General features: G+C 37.4%; 1 protein-coding gene across 1 annotated transcript in view; it reads right to left on the minus strand.

Annotated features, from left to right (window-relative positions):
• The window catches only part of CPED1 (cadherin like and PC-esterase domain containing 1), a 442,403-nt gene that overhangs the window by 390,873 nt on the left and 29,453 nt on the right, over positions 1-22,077 (minus strand). The window contains exon 3 of the mRNA XM_043967578.1: positions 5,199-5,382. Coding sequence (XP_043823513.1) covers positions 5,199-5,382 — 184 coding nt within the window. The remainder of the gene's footprint in view (positions 1-5,198; positions 5,383-22,077) is intronic.

A 22,077-nucleotide genomic window follows, 5' to 3' on the forward strand; every position in this document is an offset into this window, starting at 1 on the left:
TACAGGAGGCTGAACATTAGAATTGGGTTTTATCTTGTTGCAGAACCCATAGACCTTTTATATGGGGTCTGTTGTTCTAAATTTACACTTAATATGACAAATTTGGTCATAGAAAAATTCTGGACAAAGCAACCTAGTATAAAGGCTGGCTAGAATTAGTAGTAAATAGTAGCCATTTAATGTTGGTCACAAGTGTAGGTATTTAGACATACATATAAGATCTAAAAGGCATTATAATTAGAAGTGGAAAAGATCTTGTTTTGTCTAACCATCTTATTTACAGATGAGGAAACAAAGATCCAGATTTGTCCAAGGTCACACAGGTAGTAAGAAGCAAGGCTGGGAGTCAGTCAGGTCTTTCTTCTGACAGCCTTACCAAATTTTTTATATATATATACACACATACATACATACACATATATGTATATGTATATGCATATATATGAATGGATGTATTTGTAAATGTATATATATGTGTGTGTATTTATGTAAATGGATGCTAGCCCTGTTTCAATTCTTGCCCCAGTAATCCTCAATAATGCATGTCACCTGAAAATTTGCTTTCTCAGATTTAACTCTCAGGTTTAACTTGTGCCCGTGGTGCCATCCTCCCCATTTCCTCTAGGGCCCTGCCTAGCAATTAATTTCAATCTCTCCTTGTCTACTGGCTCCTTTCCTTCTGTCTACAAACAGGCTCATGTCTCTCCTACCACATACTCTTCAATCCAGTGATGTTGGCTTCTTGGCTATTCCACAAAAATGACACTCCATTTCCCTGGTCCAGAAATTTTCTTTGGCTTCCCCTTCTCGACTTCCCTGGTTTCCCTTGAGTCCCATTAAAAATCCCATCTTTTACAGGAAGCCCTTCTCAACCCCTCTTGATTTTAGTACCTTTCCTCTGTTCATCATTTCCTATTTATCCTGCATATAGTTTATATGTGTGTGTGTGTGTTGTCTCCCTCATTAGACTGTGACCTTCTTGAAGGCAGGGACTGTCTTTTGACCACTTTGCCTCTGCAGCATCTAGCACAACATAACAGGTGCTTAATGTTTATTGATTGACAAGCTCATGCCTTTATAATCTCTATGCAAATAGCTTTAAAAACTGTATATCCAGCCTCAGTTTCACCTCTGAGTGCCGGTAGAGTAATTCCTTTGACTCAAAAATCATGATTCTAGTTCAAATCCTGGCTCTGCTACATATGACTTTTATAACTATATATGAATCAATCAATTCTCTCTTCTGTTCCCTTATCTGTAAAATGGGGAGTTTGGAATATATTGTCCTCTCAGGTCCCATCCAACTCAAAATCCTAGGATTATTTTGTATAATGAAGATCTTGGCTTCTTGGAGCATCTACTTTGGCTTTGGCTTAACACTGTCAACTAATTTCTGTAGCAGGATAGAGTAGTCTAGATTGGCAAAGGAGAGAGTAGTTATGGTGAATTTTAGATTATTCAGATTTTTATACATTTGAATTGTTCCCAGTTTTGAGCAATTGGAGTATTCCAAATTCTCTAATATCAACCCAAATAGATGTATCATGCATTTAGTGTGAGGCAACCTGCTCTATGCAGTAAGTGTAAGTCCTTCAGGCTAAAAATAAATTTTAAAAACTGTTTCAAGAGGCTAAAGTCTCAAAGACATTCATTGTAATAAGTTTTATACACATTTATGGGCTGAACTCCTGACCAGAGAAAACAAACAGCAATAACATAATTTCACTTTGTGTCAAATGATCAAGGAAAGGGTAGGTAGTTTATAGCTGTGAAACATATTTATGGCAGGTATTTTGGAGACATTACTCCTGTGATACAAATTAGAAAATGGAATGAACATTTAGAACAAAATATAATTTTCCATACCTATGAGAGTCTAAAATGGGCTTTTTCCTTTTGGAGTCTAACTGATTAATACATGATTAATAAGTAAAGAATGACCTCAAAGGATTAGAAATATGTGAGGTTTGGGGAAGTACATAATCCCCCTGAGCTGGTTTTCTCAACTGAAAAATGGAGGTGCTAATGCTTATTAAAAAGTACTAAGATTCATACCCTGTTCTTTCTGGGTCTAAGTTTGATCCCTATACAAAAATTAGATCTTGGATTCAAATAGTTAAAGCAAATCAACCATAGAAGAATCTATAAAGGAAAAACTTTGTAAGGGTCATAAACTTCTAACACAGAGAGTACAATGATTGTTAGTTGGCACTCTGGCTCTCCAGTGCCAGGTCCCCATCTGCCCACAGGTTGCCTTTGCCCAGTCCTTGAGGTTTGGAGGTAGCAACTTAATGCATCTCTACTTACAAAACTGACCCAATACCTGTATGGTACAAGTAGGAATATAAATATCTCATTCTTAAAACACAAATGGATCTATGGCCTCATTCTACCCTCTTTGAATAAGAGGACACCGAAATGCAGAGGACATCTGAGATATACACATGGTAAGTTAATAGAAGGACCAGGAAAACAACAACAGGAATTTTAAATTCTTAGTCCTTTGCTCAGATGATTGAGTTCAGTAACCATTTCTGGTATAAGAGGTAATGGGTAAATAATCGGTTGTATTTGTCAGTAGTCAGCTGAATCATTGTAAGGTACCTTATAAATGCTGTTTGAATTGGATTAAGCCAGGCCTTCAGAAGACTGGGTAGTAGGAAAGTTTGTTTTCAGTATCCTTCCTTCTCCCTTTCAATGTCTTCTTTTTTTCTTCATTCTCCATTACTAAGGTGCCTAGTCACTTATTCTACAATGACCTAGTAGTGTTCCCAAGCACTATGGTTTCACACCCGGACCTCTCATTCAGGTCAGCCTGCCTTCTTTGAGTCCTCCACCCCATCAGAATTTACCTACCCTGTGTCCCATTCCTTCACAACTTTTCTCTTTTGCTAATTCACACATTTGTATTACTGGTAATAAACCATCATTTGTCATCTCTCTCAGATAACAAATTTACATTTTAACTGGGCCTTTCAAAGTCTTGACCCAAAGGGTGAGAAGTGTGGCAATTTTATGTACTGATGGAGGAGATTTATTTGGAGTTCTTGGAAGGTAACTGTCTATTCCGCCTATGTATAAAGTCAGCCCTGATGCTGAACTAAATCTTTAATGATTCACACTAAAATACTACAGTCAATGGAAGCTGCTTCTTAGTGGTCAGGGGTCCAAATCTGGACTACTGGCAATAAAGTAATGAAGGCAAATCATTTTTATTAAGTGATATTACCCTATGATTGCTGAATATTGCTGATGTGTCCTGGAAGTCTCTCTCTCTGCCCCAGGTATCATTTTGAAGCCTTCACAGCATCATTCCATGATGCTTCTTGAAGGCTAGCAACATAATCCAGTTATTGCATCAAAGGGAGACCAAGAGGACTGGAAAACCGAGGACTCATTATGTTGGCAATTGACTTCATGGATACCAGATAGGATTATTCTCAATGAAGGGGACTCACATCCATGTGTGACCCCAAGCCTCATGGAGCTAAAGCAGTAGGGGAACAGCACTGAAGGAGGCCCACCTTCTCTCTACAACTGGCTCACTCTTCCCCAGGCCTTCTGACTACTTCCCCGGTCTGTTGTACCTGCTCCTGCTGCCTTGTGCTGACTCAGATGATTGGTGAGTCCCTGGCTGGAACCGCTGTCATGAGAAGGCCAAACCATGTCATTGACTTGCCACTTCAGTCTCACCTTCTATTCTGTTCCACCTCCACAGCAGCTGCCTACTTCCCCTTCCCCCAGCTCCTCTTTCTGTTTTGCTGATTCCTATTAGAATTCAAGCTCCTTGATTCCTCTGCTTTTGTTTTTTAAGCCCTTCATATGCTGGCCCTCCCCACCTTTCCAGTCTCACACCTTATTCCAGGCATCTGCAATCCGGTGACACTAGTTTCCTTGCTGTTCTTCACACAGGACCAACACTCCATGTACCAACTCCGAGCATTTTCACTGGTTGTCTCCCATGTCTGGAACTCTCTCCCTCCTCACCTCTGACTCCTGGTCTTCCTGGTTTCCTTCAAGTCTTGGCTAAAGTTCTTCCTTCTTCAAAAGGCCCTTCCCAGTCCTCCTTAATGCTAGTCACTTCCCTCTGATTATTTCAAAGTTAGCCTCTATACATCTTTATTTGTACATAGTTGCTTGCATTCATTATACTATAAGCATTCATTATATACTATGAGATCCTTTAAGGCAGGGGCTGCTTTTTGCAGTGCCTAACACATAATAGGTAATTAATATATGCTAGCTGATTTGACTTAAAAGTAAGTATTATTTTGTTTTCTTGTTTTTGTATCACCAGTACTTAGCACAGGTACATGGCAGATAGTAATATTTAGTAAATTTTCTCTCCTTCTCTCTGTTTTTCTCTCTCTCCCCCCCCCTCCCTCCCTCCCTATCTCTCTCTCCCTCCCCAAGCAGAACAATCAGAGATTCCATGCCATAGGGAACTCAAGGTAATAGAAGGCCTGTACTTCCCAGAATTCAAAGGTTGAGAAGTTATTTTGGTGGTATACCATGTTCTGAACTAGATACGACTCAGGCCAGTTCCCTATTAGTTTAAGTAGAATGAGATGAGATAGTCATAAGTCATCCAACAATTACAAAAAGGAGGTTTTCTTAGCTAAAGTAGGAGAAGGGAATTCAATGAGGATACATAATCAGGGCACCATGAATTGATTCAGATGAACAAAGCCCCCCTTGCCCTAGGTTGCCCATGATGGTCTTCCAGCCAAGTATTAGAGAGAGACTGGCCATTTTGTACTGAGGTAACTTGGAAGCGATGTCAATAGTCCTAACCTTTCATTCTCTGAACCAATAAAGTCTTGAAGATGCTTTCAATAATTTTTAAGGGAAAACTAGTCTAATGTGCTTGGGTAGAGGAGTAGGATACTGTTTCCACAATATACCTCATCCTTTTACTAAATGGAAACTTTTCACATATTTTGTACTTTATGATATTTTTAAATAGTAGAAAGAAGATAGAAAATATAATTTTGTAAAGCAGCTAGAAAGGAATTGAGGCAGGAGAGCAGAAGGTAAAGGGATGTATCATTCAAGGTTCGAGAGTGATAAAGGAGAAATTCTTTTCTAGAGGTCAGGGCACAAATAGAATAACACTCTAGGATTACAGGATCATAGGATTTAGAACTGGAAGGGACCTTATATTCTACAAGATTTAAATGACTTCTAATTATCCTCACCTTGGTCCAGCTGTCCCAGCCCAAGGCCAGCCCTGAGACTTTCTTCTGAGGTAATAACAGCATAGCCATGATGTGTGAGGATGTGTTGATAAAGCTGAAGTTCCATTTGGCTATAGGAAGGAGGCACGTAGAGCACTGCCCTTCTGTCATGGCTTCCAAAGTGCTTTGCAACAGACTCTTTAATCTGAGAAAAGAAGTGAGAGTCAGATATTAAAATTGAGGGGGAGAAAATCATGAACTTCAATTGAGATACTCCATTTAAGCAGTTACTTAACCTCTTAAAACTCAATTTCCAGGGGCAGCTAGGTGGCACAGTAGAAAGAGCACCAGCCCTGGATTCAGGATAACCTGAGTTCAAATCCGGCCTCAGACACTTAACACTTACTAGCTGTGTGACCCTAGGCAAGTCACTTAACCCCAATTGCCTCACCAAAAAAACAACTCAATTTCCTCATCTGTAAAATGTGTGGAGGGTGGACTAAAAGGGCTCTGGGGTCCCTATTATTTCTAAATCAATGATCCTAAAGGTCATTCAGAAAGTAATAAATGTACTAATAAAGCATGATAATACAGTGCAGCATTTTTATTTGTGTATTGTGCAGCAGTCCTTGTGGCCCAAAATCTAAAGACAAATTGACATTGACAATTAAGAAAGATAATCATCTTAGACCTCAGTTTCTTAAACTGTAGGCTGTGACCTCATATGGGTCTGAATTTGGGGATTCCAAAATATTTGGCAGTAAATGTTTGATTTGAATACCTGTTTTATATACCTATATACCAAGGGTAAAAATTTCTCAGGCAACTAGGAGAACATTGTACACAGTAACAATAACATTGTGTGATGATCAGCTGTGATAGACTTAACTCTGCTCAGCAATACAATGATCCAAGACAATTCCAAAGGGACTCTTGATGGAAAATGTTCTCCACATTCAGAGAAAAGAATCATGGATTCTGAATGCAGATTGAGCCATACTGTTTCTATTTTTGTGTTGTTTTTTTCTTTTTTGCAGTTTTTTTCCCTTTTGTTCTGATTCTTTTTTCACAACATGACTAGTACAGAAATATGTTTAATGTGATTATACATGTATAACCTATATCAGATTGCTTTCTGGCTTGGAGAAGGGGGAGGGAAAGGAATGAGAAAATTTTGGAATTCAGTGTTAAAAAAACAAATGTTGAAAACTATCTTTACATGTAACTGGAAAATAATACAATAATTTTATGAAAAAAACATAGATATTATACCTACAAAAAAATTTCTCAGGCAAAAAGGGGTCTCGAATGGACAAAGTTTAAGAAGCCCTGTCTTAGACAAATAAGAATAGGAGCACTGTTATTATGATTTTGAGATCACCCATCTACTTTAAAATTAAAAAAAAAAACATTCTCAGGTGGTGTAAACTGGAGTAGCTAAAGTTCATTGCCTAAGGGTGAGATTTTGAAGGCCCAAAAGAAATATCTCTCTCCCCTACCCCTGCTGCTTGAAATTACTTTAATAGGAGGCTTAACCTTTTATTCCATAATTAGAGATCAAGTTTAAGATTTTAAAAAATACCTCTTTTGTATGCCCAAATACTCACAGTTAGCTTATCAGCACCTTTATCTTTCTTATGGGGTCTAAGTGTAAAAAAAAAACAAAACGAGTAGAGGTGGTGGTGGGTGGAGAAGATAAAAGAAAATTTTTTTAACTCTCTTATTTCTCTCAATATGCCAAACACAATAGAGTTTCCCTGGTGTTATTAACAGTAAAACCCTCAGAAAAAAACCCAGGATTACTCACGGAACAAAGTTATGACTTGATTTTTTATTTATTTTTTTTTTTTTGCAGTGCCCGGGAGAGGAGAGAAATGAGGTAAGAAAATAATCCTTGGGGGATGGAAAGAAACAGAAACAGCAGTGCACCTTAGATTGAGAAACATCCCTAGGATTTAACTCTTACTTTGTCTCCTTTACTTTGCTCCTATTCCTCCCCCCTCCCTTCCCCCCCCCTTAACCCAGTGTCCTCACAAGCCCATCTCCCATGCCAGGAGAGCCAGTGCTGGTATTTTAGAACTGGCCTGGTCCCTTCTGTCTTAATGCCGACTTTGGAAGGTTCCACACAAAATCTGACACGAGGAAACCTGAGGCACACAACAAAACAGTAAAGTAAGCCAGCTTTGTTAAGGGGAGATACTCATAAAGGGAAAGGATAGTCACAGAGGAGGGAACCACAGGACAGTCCCCCGTCAGGGTCCAAGATTGAGTTGGGCCCCTCAAGGGGGCCTTTCCTACCAATAAAGAATGGTGGGGTTTTAAAATACTTCTTATCTGGGCCTAGCAGGCCCGGGAATTAGGAGAAACAAAAGGAGGAGTTTGACCTGCGGAGTGGTTCTAATACAAGATTGTGGCAGGACGGAGGAAGTCTTCTGAGGAATTGAGGGCTAGGTATTATTTAAACTTACAGTTGGGGCAGCTAGGTGGCAAAGTGGATAGAGCACTGGCCCTGGAGTCAGGAGGACCTGAGTTCAAAGCCAGCCTCAGACACTTAACACTTACTAGCTGTGTGACCTTGGGCAAGTCACTTAACCCCAATTGCCTCACCAAAAAAAAAAAAACAAAAAAAACTTACGTTAGAAACTTATGTGGGTGATTCAACTCCCCCATCAGAAGTTTTTGAGCTTCCCCCGGGCTTCTTGATTTAGAAGGAAGGGTAAGGAGGCTCCTGGAAGGAAGGTAGGAGCATGAAGAGGGAAGAAAGTCCTCAGTTCTGGGAATGAGTGGGTGGAGCAAAGAGGGACCAGGAAGATAAAGATATTTCTCATGTCCCAAGTGGGGATGCTGAAGGCATTTTTCCGTATTAAATTCTGGTCAGTGTGGTGATTATGTGGTCTAGAGTAGGGGTGACCTCTCAGGCAGCCTATGGACTTCTTCGTCTTCATCTTTTTAAACTCCAAATTGAAAAAAATGCTGAATTTCAGTTAGAGGTTGGCATATATAAAACTGTAATTTTTTGGGGGGGCTATCCAAGTTCATGGACCCGAGGTAAAGAACCCCAATCTATGGTATTCTTTGTAAAGTACTTCAGTTACATTATGGGTTTAAATAGGGTTTTGTGGACTGGCCTGAGAACTTACCCATGCATAGTAATATTTCCATGGGAAAATACCTTTAAAATGCCACCTCCCCTCCCCCCCCTAAAAAAGACTTAAAAATAAACTTTTGGACTAAGATCCATTTGTAAGTTAGGCACTAACTGTATTTAGTTAAAACACAGATTTAACTCTCCAAAGTAAGAAAATGCTCACTAGAAAATGTTCTATATGTCTTTCATGATGAATGCCAACATGAATTCTTTAGAAGCAACATTTAAAAACAGACTGAAAGGTGAGCTTTTAAACGCTAAGGCTGATCAGTGAGTGATCCATTGGACTACTCCCCAGAGGGCCAAAATAAACAAAAGGCTTCCCTTCCCACTTTCCACTTATGGGAGTCCAAGAAAAGAGAGAGAAAGCAGATGTTTTGCAGTAAATAAATGCCACTCAAGCTACAATGAATAGTGTTTATGGGTCTCCTAAGTGTTCACATCATCTTACTTCTTAATCACAGGATGCAATTTTCTGTAACTGTTGACTCTAGTATAGGACTTATTTTGGTAGCAGCATTTTAGCTCTCTGATTCATTTCTAATGTGCTACTTTTATTTTAGAGGCATCATGCCCCTCCTCCCTTCAACTTGGATTAGTGTAGTCAGAGGTGACGAAATATTTACCCCTACCTCTCATTTTTAAGCATATTCTAAATAAAGTGTATTTCTCAGTTGTACATTTTTTGTAAGAATCTTTGGGAACTAAGCTAAACAAACACAAACATATATCTCAATCCAATCCAATAGAAGAATAAATAGGAAATGAATAGGTCAGTGGAATTAGGTTATGTTATCCTGTAATACAAACTGGCCCCGTCGTCGTTGTAATATTTATAACACTCTGTGCCAGCAGAAATGGTCCAACAGCAAGACTCACAGACCTTGAGCTTCTGTTTTAGCCAGTTGGCCAACAGGTGCAGTTCTCAGATATGCAAAAGGAAAGCCTAGTGAGCAAAGAGGCCAACTGGCCTGGTACCAACTACCAATCAGCTCACTTCATGCAAATAATCGCTCCTGTCTTATTCTACCATTTCAAAGACTATCCATTAATGGAAGAATAAATTTTGTTTTAAAACCACAATAAAAACAACTCCAAACTTCGTACTGTGTTGACCAATCATTTAAGACACTGTCCCTGAGTCTTGTCTTACCATAAACTTTTTTTGTTTGTTTGTTTTTTGGGTTTTTTTTTTTTTGCAGGGCAATGGGGGTTAAGTGACTTGCCCAGGGTCACACAGCTAGTAAGTGTCAAATGTCTGAGGCCGGATTTGAACTCAGGTACTCCTGAATCCAGGGCCGGTGCTTTATCCACTGCGCCACCTAGCCGCCCCCTTACCATAAACTTTTAAATAGTCACTTCATTTTTTTTTTGTTCCTTAGAAAAATTGAGATGAACATGTTTGAAAATCATGTTGTTCTCGTTGTAGGAAGCTATGTACTATAAAATTCTGATTTTTATTAGAAGTTTTAAATCTGAACCTCCACATATCTTTTCAAAAATAACTCTGTCTGAATTAAATATGTGGAATGTTTGTTAATAATATTATAGTCCTATATGTATGTATGTATGCCTAGAACTCTCTTCTGAGTTTAACATATTTCGAGATTTCATTTAAAACATTCTTTAAGAGCATATTTTTGCCATTTTACCTTTTCAGTCTCAGAAATATTTCTGTTCAAGACTAAGTATAAAAATATTGCACATTTGAATTAAATGATTAATATATTTCGATGGAATTACAAACAGTGGAAGTGAAGACAAAGATAGAACTTAATAAGACGAGCAATGAATGTACATTTAAAACACTGGATGAAGAATATCACAAATGTACTGCTGTTCTCTTAGGATTTAAAAAGCCCTTTTGCTAGTCTCACTTTCAAGACTATGAAATATAGCTCTTTTTAGTAATACCGGGGCTGAAAAATACAACTTTTTTCATCAGGTTGACAGAGGGACTTTTTTTTTTCAGTATCTATTAAAAATAGCTACCTACAGATTTGTATTTATGACATTCTCTGATGCTGAAACACAAATCACCTAGTCGATCTAAGACACTGTCCTATAACTAAAATCAGCACCACCTTCCTAGTTGGTAGTTCCCAGGCATTTCAGAAACACTGCCTATGCCAGCATACTGTCTTCCTGTTTTTACATTTGAAAAGCAAAATAGAGCTTTTCCCATTGTTGATATTGACCTTTTAAATGACTTTACTTCTGCAAAAGCAAAATTTAAAAATAAATTTGAGGAAGGTTGACAGAGTGCTGAGCTACTTAAAATCATGTGTAGCACAAAGATTCCCAGCTCCAAGGGTTTCTGGATGAGACTTCATATTTTTATTCTTGAAACCATAAAGTATCCTTAAGATTTGCCACTATGGTTCATGATATCAGATAAACTTCTTGACCACTTGGCAGGCAAAATATGACTTAGAATGGACATAATTCAGATACATTCAGGCTTCAGATTGGTTTGAAGGACATCCCCTGTGTATGGGTGAGAATTGGGGTACATTATGAAGGAACCTCAGTTTAGTTCGATATTTGCTGTATTAGTTTAGAAAGATCCTATGTGTCTGCTTGGAGGTAACCCCCATTTGACCCAGGACTCTATGGCTTTCTTGCTCTAATTTGGAGATTCTTAATTTGGGGTCTATAAAATTTTTTTAAAAAAGATTTGTTGGGGTGGCTAGGTGGCGCAGTGGATAGAGCACCGGCCCTGGATTCGGGAGGACCTGAGTTCAAATCCGGCCTCAGACACTTAACACTTACTAGCTGTGTGACCCTGGGCAAGTCACTTAACCCCAATTGCCTCACTAAAAAAAAAAAAAAAAGATTTGTTTATAATTTTTTGGTTGCCTTTATAATCCTATGTTTTATTTTTTGCATTTAAAAACATTATTTTGAGAAGAGAGGGGGCATAGGTTTTACCAGAATGCCAAAGGGGTACCCAACACAAACAAAAGTTAGGAACCACTGTTCTAGTTGATTTCATATTCTAAGAGACTCCTTTCCCCAAACTTGAAGAATGATCTGGCCCCTGATTGGCCAAGTGTGCCAACATTATCCAAACATTTATTAATTACTTGCCGTGTGCCAGTTACTGTGTTAGTTACTGGGAATACAAATGCAAAAATGAAACAATCCTTGTCTTCAAGTAGTTTAGAGTCTACTGAGACTCAGCTAGCTTCAGTGAGGAGATGACGGCCATGAACAGGATTGAGATTCTGCTCTGAAGCTGATTAAATTAGTTGTCTTTGCCCTCCTAGTCTTCCCTACTTTCCTGTACTTTTCTTCCTCATTTTGACTTTGACTTTCATGAAAAGTATCCAGCATGCTTATAATGCCCCCAGACTGCTCACGATCCTATCTTTCACTGTTATTCCAAACTCTATCCTCTCCAGACAGTATTTCTTTCTTCTCAAATGGTTCATTGGAAAAAAGGGCCCTTATATGGAGGTAAAGGATCTAGATTTAATTTCTGGCTCTGCTATTTATAATATACATGATAATAATAATAATAAATAAATTTATATAGCATTTTAAGGTTTGCAAAATAATTTGTCAATATTATCTTGTTTTATCCTCACAACAACCCTAAGAAGTAGATGCTACTATTATCACCATTTTACAGATGACTGAGGCAGACCAGTCAAGTGATTTGCCCAATTACAGTTAATAAGTGTAAGAGGCAAAATTTGAACTCAGGTCTTCCTGACTCAGCCCAGCTCTCTATTCAGTGCCTGTGTGACTTTGGGCAATTCAATTCATCTTTAGACTCAGTTTCCTGCTCTGAAAAATGATGGGGTTATATTGACTGAACTCTAAGCCCTCTTTCAGCTTTAAATGATATAGTTCTATAAAACATTCCTACAATAAAACAAGCACTGAATTAGGCATTTAAAGACTTTTATTTATATCCTGACACTAATCCTGTTTGTGCAATCTTGAGCAAAACACCTAACCACCCTGTACTGGGTTTCTAATCTGTAAAAAGGGATAATACTTGCTCTGCCTGACTTTTAAAGCTATTGTGGGAATCAGATTATACAATGTCCCAAAAGTCTTGGTGCAGTATTAAGCTTTAGTAGCTTAAAGAGGATATCACTTTATCCTGTAAAGTACTACATAAATGTTATTGTTATTATTGTTATTTGTTCCATATTTTATCCCCTCACTATCTAGATATGCATCTGAGATAAGAGCTAGTTATCTAATAAATTAATCATAACTAAGATGTTAATAGTTGATAATGAATTTCTTCCTCTCAGGGACATTGGAATTTTAACTGAGAGTTTCTAAATATATAATACTGCAGTTCAAATGAATGACTCTCTGGTGTTTACTTTTTTAAGGAATGATGACAGGTTGATGGGGAAAGGTTGATGGAGTGCATATCTACCTACACCCTCAAAGCCCCAACACATAAGGGGCTAACTCTTCTCTCTACACACAGATCTTTCTCTGGCCAGCATGCACTCATGTGAAATTTGCTATACCATGTTTTCATCTGGGAGGCACTAAAATGCTCCCCCTACTTTCCTCACACTGACAATGGAAAGAAAAATAGAATAAATATTCTTAGCCCCTGACCTTATATTTATTGTCCTCTCTCAAAAGAAGAAATATTCCCCCCATCACCTCCAACTAATTCCTTGCTTTATCTTTTTGTAAGAAATATTTGATTTGCAAATGTTTTAATGATTCCATGGATCTGCTATTTCATGGATATGGGTACTCCTTCCACCAGTGTGGATTGCAAAACCAGAATGTTTTTTCATTCTGTCTAATTTTATCCTCCTATATATTCTCTATGAGAAGGCCACTCAATGCATTGGGAGCTTTTCCCTCAGCTCTGTGCATTACAAATGCTAATAATTTATCAGATGGAAATCTATCTGCTATCTTTCAACATGACTGACCTACCTCCTTTGCTGGCCATATATTGCTTCAATTGCTTCAATAGTTATATGCTATGATAATATGGTACAGCTCTTTTTTTTGTGGGGCAATGGGGGTTAAGTGACTTGCCCAGGGTCACACAGCTAGTAAGTGTCAAGTGTCTGAGGCCAGATTTGAACTCAGGTCCTCCTGAATCCAGGGCTGGTGCTTTATCCACTGTGCCATCTAGCTGCCCCCTGGTAAAGCTCTTTTTACAGCCACCATACATCCATCTCCATTCTACCCATCATTTATTCAACAAACATTTATTGATTGCCTACTGTGTACTAGACTATGCCAGATGTTGTAGCATGCTAGCAATGCCTAATATATTTTGAATCTGTGCAAGTCTGCATTGAGCTATTCAATTCAACAGACATTTTTAAGTGACTGTAATGTACAAGGAATTATTTTAGGAACTCTGGATACAAAAGAATTTAAAAAGACATAATTATTGTCTTCAAGAAATTGATATTCTACTGGGGGATAAATATATATTCACAAATAAGTAAATAAAAATAATAAAGAGCAATTTTTAGGAGAGAGAGTAATAATAACTGTTGGGGGGACCAGGAAAGATGTCCTGTAGAATGTTGCACTTGAGGATTGAAGGGAATTCTACAGGGAAGATGTAAGAGGGATACATACAGTACCATGCTGCAAAGAAATGGGATTAGGAGAAGGAATACTGTGAAAATTAAATAGCTACTAGGCCAACTTGACTAGATCAGAGTACATGAAAAGAAGTAATAGAAAATAAGGCTAGAAAGGTAGGTGGTAGGCAGATTTTAGAGATCATTAGATGCCAGCCTGAGGATTTTTGTGTTTTATCATAGAAACAAGATGGAGCCATTAAAGATTTTTGAGTGGTGGGGTGATAGTAAGGACAATCAGATCTGTGTTTTAGGAACACATTTTGTCAGCCATGTGGGAGATAGAATGAAGATATTGGAGGCAGAGGAGCCAATAGCAGGCTATTGCAATAGTCCATGCAAATCTATGATAAGGTGATAAAATAGGGTAGAGTCCATCTGTGCCATTATTTAAAATATACCAAACAAAAATGTTTGGCAATTATTAAAGTACCATTATCTCTTCATACAATTTCTTGTGCAAAAGACATAATTGATAATATGTATGAGTGTCTGCATGCATGTGTGCGTATCCATATGTAAAGTATAAGAATAATAGAAAGTTAAGGGGGCAACTAGGTGGTGCAGTGGATAGAGCACCAGCCCTGGATTCAGGAGGACCTGAGTTCAAATCCAGCCTCAGACACTTAATACTTACTAGCTGTGTGACCCTGGGCAAGTCACTTAACCCCAATTGCCTCAGCAAAAAAAGAAAAAAAGAAGAAATAAAAAAAAGATAATATACCTTTTCTAACTTAGAACCAACATGCATTCTCTCTTGCCCTTTTAATGACCAACAATTTTTATGATATTGCATTGTTTCATAATGTCAGTCAAATAACACTAGGTAATCAATAGTATTAAAAAGATGAATTTGTGTGTGTGTGTGTGTAAATGAGTATCTTAGAATCTTTGAAAGCATAGTTGTATCATATTCCCAAATATGATCAAGTCTGTTCTCCTTACATTCAATTCTTGGCTTAGCTCTTTGTCCATCTGCAACATACTTCAGAATATATAATCCTATGGACTAACTTTAAGGATTGTTCACATACACATTTTATATCCATGAGGTTTTAGGGGGTTTGTTTACTTAATTTTAAAAAGATTTTCTGTGTAGATGATTGGACAGATCTCTGACAAATGATATATATCTTATTAAGGAGGGCCCTGTAGTATTCTGGCACTTCATGAAATCAGCACAAAGCCATCTGAACACAATATTGGGAACATCTCAGCCTTAACAAATCTATCTATCTTTGTCTCTTCCAGTTCGTTGGAAAAGAGGAAGGAGCTTTTTACTGGTTTTCATTGTCTCTGTATGTGTCTGTTTCTCTGTCTCTCTCTGTCTCTCTGTCTTTTTCTCCCATATGTATAGTAGACACCTTTTTGAGAAGGTATTTAAGATTGTATTTTACTCTACCAAATGAAATTTTTTTGTAATAATAGACAGTGTTGAGTACTGTGTTTTCTCTATCTCCCAGTCAGTTGTAATTGACAAAACAATGTTGTCTCCTGTTGAAAAATGTCTAAGAAAAACTTGCTGTTCTTACCTCATGTTTTCATTAGATTGTATAGACATTTTTCCATTTGTGGTATTTCTTTGAGATTAACTGAGGTAAATTGAAAATCTTTTCTTCAGTGTTTTACCTGACCAAGTAATTAGGTATTGGTTTGCTGAAGTAGTTTGTGGACTTTCATACATTAATTTTTTTAAATTAATCAGCATTTATTTTCTCTTTCTTTTTGACCTTCCACTTGACCATGCACTGAGGTGGGAGGGGAGGAAAATAAAACCCATGTAACACATATATATAGTTAAACAAAATTAATCCCAACCTTCTGCATATACAGAAATCTATGTACCAATCTATATATTTAATCCTTCACAGCCTTTCCATTGTGGTGACTATTTTGCATAGGTTAAACTTCTTTAAGAAATGTTTATGGTCAGACAATGTCTTTACTTTTATCCTTTTCCAATATTTCAGTGTCAGATCATTTGAACAGGCCAGTTGCAACGGCTGAAATCAGTATCTTTTTATCACATGTATCTTCTAATTTACCAACTTCTAATCAGTCTAGCTGTAAAGTGACAATTGATTCTGAAATGCCTCAAGACCAATCATTTTTTTCTTGTCCTTTGAGGTATAGTTAATATCTTGTTTTGTGATTTTATCTGGTGCTTGTCTCTCAACTATCTACTTTAAGAATTTATTGGGGGCAACTAGGTGGAGCAGTGGATAAAGCACCGGCCCCAGATTCAGGAGTACCTAGTTCAAATCTGGCCTCAGACACTTGAGACTTACTAGCTGTGTGACCCTGGGCAAGTCACTTAACCCCCATTGTCCCCCCCCCCCAAAAAAAAGAATTTATTGATAATGTATTGGTGTGATTCTGGGTATTCTGAGTTGCCTTTGGTGCCTTTCATTTCATGATTCTCAAACCTTATTTTCTAATAGAGTTTTCTCTGTTTTCCTGTGCTTAATTTTACACTAAAGTCACCAAGCATCAAAGTATGTGTTGACTTGGTTTGGAGAATCTTGAAAAGGTTTTCCTATTTTTAAACATTTCTTCATGCTTTGCCACAGACATTAGTACATAGTCTTACATTTTTTTCCTTCTGGTCAATGGAAGTTTTGTGGCAAAAAAATCAAGAGATCCTACCTTTATGGACATTACACATATGAATGTAATGCCTAGAACAAATAATTTCGTTGTCATGAGGAGCACAGGGTGTGGAAACTTCCTTCCCAATACATATTAGAAACTTAGTTCAGAAACTCAGAATAGAGAACCTTTAATCCCCCAACTGTATCATGAGATTAATGCCATAAAATCAACCAATTAGCTAGCTTTCATTCCCATTTCCTCATTTATAAAATGGAAGCCATTTATCTGGTCCCTACTTACCTCACAGGTTTAATGACATGAAAAACTGAACTTGCATTGTAATTGGAATGAATCAAATTGAAAACCTGAAAGTATAAGAATCTCATTTATATTATTATATATAAGAGAAAACAGTGTTCTCTTCCCACACATGAATTTTTGAAGTTCCTCCTTGCCCTATAATTCTTGTCACAATATCCTCATCATAAAATTATGCCCCAACTAAAGAAAATATCAAATTGACAATTCATTATGACAAAATAATAAATAAAGAATTGTATTAAAAGTAATACAATTTTAGCTATAAGATATGATGAGTAGGCAGATTTCAGAAAAAAACTGGAAATACTTAAGTAGAGTCATGCTGAGTGAAGTGAGCAGAACCAGGAGAACATTGTACAAACAGCAGCATTGTGTGATGATCAACTGTGATAGATTTAGCTCTTCTGGGCAATACAATGATCCAAGACAATTCCAAAAGATTCATGACAGAAAATGTTCTCCACATACAGAAAAAAGAACTGTGGAATCTGAATGCAGATTGAACCATACTATTTCTGGGGGGTTTTTTTTGGTTTTCCCCTTTTGTTCTGATTCTTCTTTCACAACATGACTAATGCTGAAATATGTTTAATGTGATTGAACATATATAAAAGCTATATCAGATTACCTTCTGTCTTGAGGAGGGGGGGGGAGGGAAGGGAGGAAGGGAGACAAATTTGGAACTCAAAATGTTATAAAAACAAATGTTGAAAACTATCTTTACATGTAACTAAAAAAATAAAATACTGTTGATTGAAAAAGGATTACAATTTTAAAATCATTTAAGGATGCATTTTTAAGGTTTCTCAAAGAGATATCACAATTTTAAAAAATATGGATAATGCTTTTTAAAGAAAAGGCAGCAAGACAAATATGCTTACTAGGGAACTAAACTGGTTCATATTGGTGGGAAAGTATTCTAATGAATAAATATGGAATTAAGAACACATGAGAATTAATATTGTTATTTCCATTCTGAGAAACATAATGTATCATTACATTATAGAGCTTGGTGAAATAAGCATAGAGCTTATCTGTTGCCCAGGAGATAGAAGTTATATTCTCACCATTTTAAAACAAGAGCAATGTGAAATTACCCTGGAAAAGTAGGATTAATTTAGATTAAGGAGGCCCTTGAATTTCAGACTGAGGAGTCTATACTATATCTTAGAAACAAACTGGTTTTTGAGCAAAAGGTAGATTAGTTTTGCAGCCACATAGAGAATGAATTGGTGGAGGAGAGACTGGAGGTAATTAGGAAGCTATTACAGTAGTCTAGACAAATGACGATGAGGGCTTGGACTTGAATGGAACAATATTGGGGAAGAGAAAGGGTGGAATTCCTGAGATGTGAAGGTAAAATCAATATGACATAGCAACCTATTGGCTATGAGATGTGAAAGTAAGGGAAGAGTCAAGGATGACACTGAGGTTACAAAATTTGGTGAATGGGAGAACAGTAATGTCCTCAGTTGAAATAAGGATGTTTAGAGAAGGAGAGGGATACAGGATGATGAATTTCATCTGAACATGTTCTCCAGTGTCACAGAAAATATATTATTCAGAAGCTGAATAAAAGAAGGATTTCCTGTTGGTGGCAAGGTTATTGACATTCATATATTTTGCAGATGAAGCAGTACTAATATCAACAAGACCCCAAATATTATAAAGCCTTCTCAGGAAACCCATTTTTTGAAAGAGATTGATTTACCAATTTATAATATAAAAGCAAAGGAACTATTGCCTAAACCACTGAATTTGTCTATCATTAATAGAATTAATATCTCAAACTATTACTCTGAGGATCAAATGAGATAATATTTGTAAAAAGCACTTGGCACAATGTCTAGAACATAGGTCCTATAGAAATGCTTATCCCCTTTCCTTCTCTCCTTTTTTTTTTTTTAAGTGAAGCAGTTGGGATTAAGTGACTTGCCCAGGGTCACACAGTTAGTAAGTGTTAAGTGTCTGAGGCCAGATTTGAACTCAGGTACTCCTGACTCCAGGGCTGGTGCTCTATCCACTGTGCCATCTAGCTGCCCCTCCTTCTCTCCTTTTAATATATAATTCTGTTAGAACTGAAAACTTCACTAAGACTTTTGGGACACCTTGTATAATAATGTAACATGATATAGTATAGCACATAAGTTGACGTTTGTATACACACATATGCACATGATAAATGAGAAATAGAGAAATAAATATAAGATATTTGAGGGGCAGCTAGGTGGCGCAGTGGATAGAGCACCGGCCCTGGATTCAGGAGGACCTGAGTTCAAATCCGGCCTCGGACACTTAACAATTACTAGCTGTGTGACCCTGGGCAAGTCACTTAACCCCAATTGCCTCACCAAAAAAAAAAAAAAGAAAAAGATATTTGATGGTTCCTTTGAGTTTGAGGCTATTCTAAATAGCTCCTTTATTCTATTTATCAGATAGGGAGAGAGGGCCATTATACATGTATAAGGACCAGTGAAGATGTTTTTGTACCAGCAGCTCCTCTCAGTGAAATGAACAAGAATGGAACATAGAAGTGGATAGGAAGCTCCTAGTTCCCTTCTCTCTTCAATTTCCCCATACATAAGCTTAAAGGATAAAAGAAATTGAATTTGTTCTGGGCAGGGGGAAAAGGGGGGTCATAATAATGTGGAATGGAACAAAGAAACAAAAAATTCTGGCTTTAAAAAGGCTAATTGATGGGGACCAGAACAAATAGTAACTGGGGTAAGCCAATTTAGGGCCTACATGGAGATACAAGATCAGAAGTCATGCAGAGAGAAATGAATTACATGCTAATCATGCTGAGATAGCAATTGAAGGGGAAAAAGGCAATCCTAAACACAGAATCAAAGTTTCGCTAAAGTCATCAGGCCCCAACACCCACCCAAGAGTATATTCTAACTACATGGAGAGACTGACCTCATGCCCATGTCTTCCCTTGAAGTCTTCCCATGAGTCTTGAAGGCCATTTTCCAAGCTATTCTGGGACAAGAAAGGGTGAGGATGGAAAGGTGTACTGACATTACTTCAATTTTCTGTCTTGACTAAATATTTGTCATTACAGTGTTCTTCCTTTCGTAGATCTGTTAACATGGTGGGCAACTAAATAACTAGACCTGAGTTAGTTTCAGAGGTCAGTTGGGGAAGAGCGAGAAAATGTAGGTATATTTATTACCATCAAATGTGGCCATTGGTCAAACCCATTTAAATGCAGGTCAAATGAATAGAATTCAATAAGCTTAATATGTCAGTAAGAGCTACTGATCAATAACAAGTTGGGCCTAGAGTTGAATAGGAGATCAAGCTGCATCACATTTAGGAAATTATGGAGAAGATTCTAGGCTGTTCTTTGCTACAAAATTCTATCTCTTTTAACAGTAACACTTTGCCTATGATGTTATATAACTGAGAATCATGGAATGATCTTAGACAAATTAACTAAAGGACAATGGAAAATCATGGTGAATGTTAGTAGCCAATATAGTGATTTATTAGTAATTAATTAGCAATGAGTAGTGATTTATTTGTAATGAAAAGAAGTATGAAAGAAATCATCCAGGTCATAATGCTACTGGGAAAGGAGCTGAACGAAGCATGTAGTGAGAATTATAGATAAAACATAGACAATTCCAATGCTACATTTAAATCCTTAAGACAGTAAAAGAATCAGATGAAGTCCTACAGTGACTGAGATGGGTCCTCAGTGGAGGACTGATGGAAGAATATGAATGATAATGACAGAAGATGGGAAAGCGTGGAAGGGCTGCAATCTGCATTGGTTCAGAAAATACTTACATCCAGATCTAGTAAAATGTAAGCACTTTAAGAACAGAGAAAATGCTTGTCATTTTGTCTTTGTAACACATAGCCTAATACATGCCATGGTGAATAAATGTTTTCTAAATTGAAGGGAATTCAATCAATCAATCAACAATCATTTTCCAGGGACTGTGATAAGCACTGGGGATATGAAGATGAAAGGAGCTTATGTTTCTGTAGGGAAGATGACGTGTAAATAATTAGATACATTTAGGATATGTAAAGAATAAATGATAAGCAACCTCAGACAATAAGGTTCTCACAATTAGGAGGACTGGGAAAGGTCTCCTTCTGGTAGCATTTAAGCTGTGTCTTGATGGAAGATAAGAGGCAAAGGAGAGAATATAAAGTATTCCAGGCATGGGAGACAAGTAGGAGAAAAGGTACAGAAATGGGAAATGCAATGTCATGTGGGAGGCTTAGCAACTAAAGTGAGGGTATAAGCAGGGCTGATAAGGATAAGAAGACTGGAAAGGTAGGAAGGTATCTGATAGGAATTACACATTTTAAATATCAAACAATCAGCTTTATATTGGATCCTGGAGGTAAGAGGGAACCTTTGGATTTTAATGAGTCGAATGGGTAACATGATCAAATTTGTTTTGGGAAGATTTGGGAATCTTACTTTGGTGTCTGTGTGGAAGATGGATTGGAGTGGAGAGAGACCCGAGGTAAGGAGACCCATTAGAAGGCTAACTGTAATACTATAGATGAAAAGTGATGAGTGCCTTAATGAAGTGTAATGGCCACATGAATGGAGGGAAGGGGACATATACAAGAGATATTGTGAAGGTAGAAACAAGTTTTGCTAAATGATTTGTCAGACCAGAGGTGATTGTAAGTGAGGCGTTGAGGATGAAATTGAAGTTATGAAGCTGGGTGGCCGAGAGGATGGTAGTGCCCTTTACAGTAATAAGGGACATTCAGAAAGGTCAGCATTTGGGAGGGAAAAGTTAACGAGTCCTGTTTTGGGCACGTGGATTTTAATGTGGTTATAGAGTAAGATAATGGATCCATCTAAATATCTAGGTTTATCTTTTCCCAGTTGATATCAAGATCACTAATTGATCTGGTTATTTCAGTCTTTAGAAATTAATTAATTGGTTGATTAGGTAACTAGTTGGATTAGATTTTTGAGGGTTCTTTCACTCCAAAATTCTTTGATATGCTGATTTCTGGGTACCCCAGTAAAGAGGAGAGACTACTAGTCAGAAGAATTGAGAAGAGTTCTACTCTCAGACTCCCTGGCCACATGACAAATCAATGAATGAAATGAATTAGCTTTACTGAGGTGGTTTCTTCATCTGCAAGATGGAAGTAATAGTACTTTCCCTAACTGCTTCATAGGGTTGTTTGAATGGTAAGTTACATGACAAATGTGAAAGTTCTTTGATACTCTTAAGCACTATGTGAATAATGTAAAGTA

Source organism: Dromiciops gliroides, chromosome 5 (assembly GCF_019393635.1).
Source record: "Dromiciops gliroides isolate mDroGli1 chromosome 5, mDroGli1.pri, whole genome shotgun sequence".
NCBI classification, from domain to species: domain Eukaryota; kingdom Metazoa; phylum Chordata; class Mammalia; order Microbiotheria; family Microbiotheriidae; genus Dromiciops; species Dromiciops gliroides.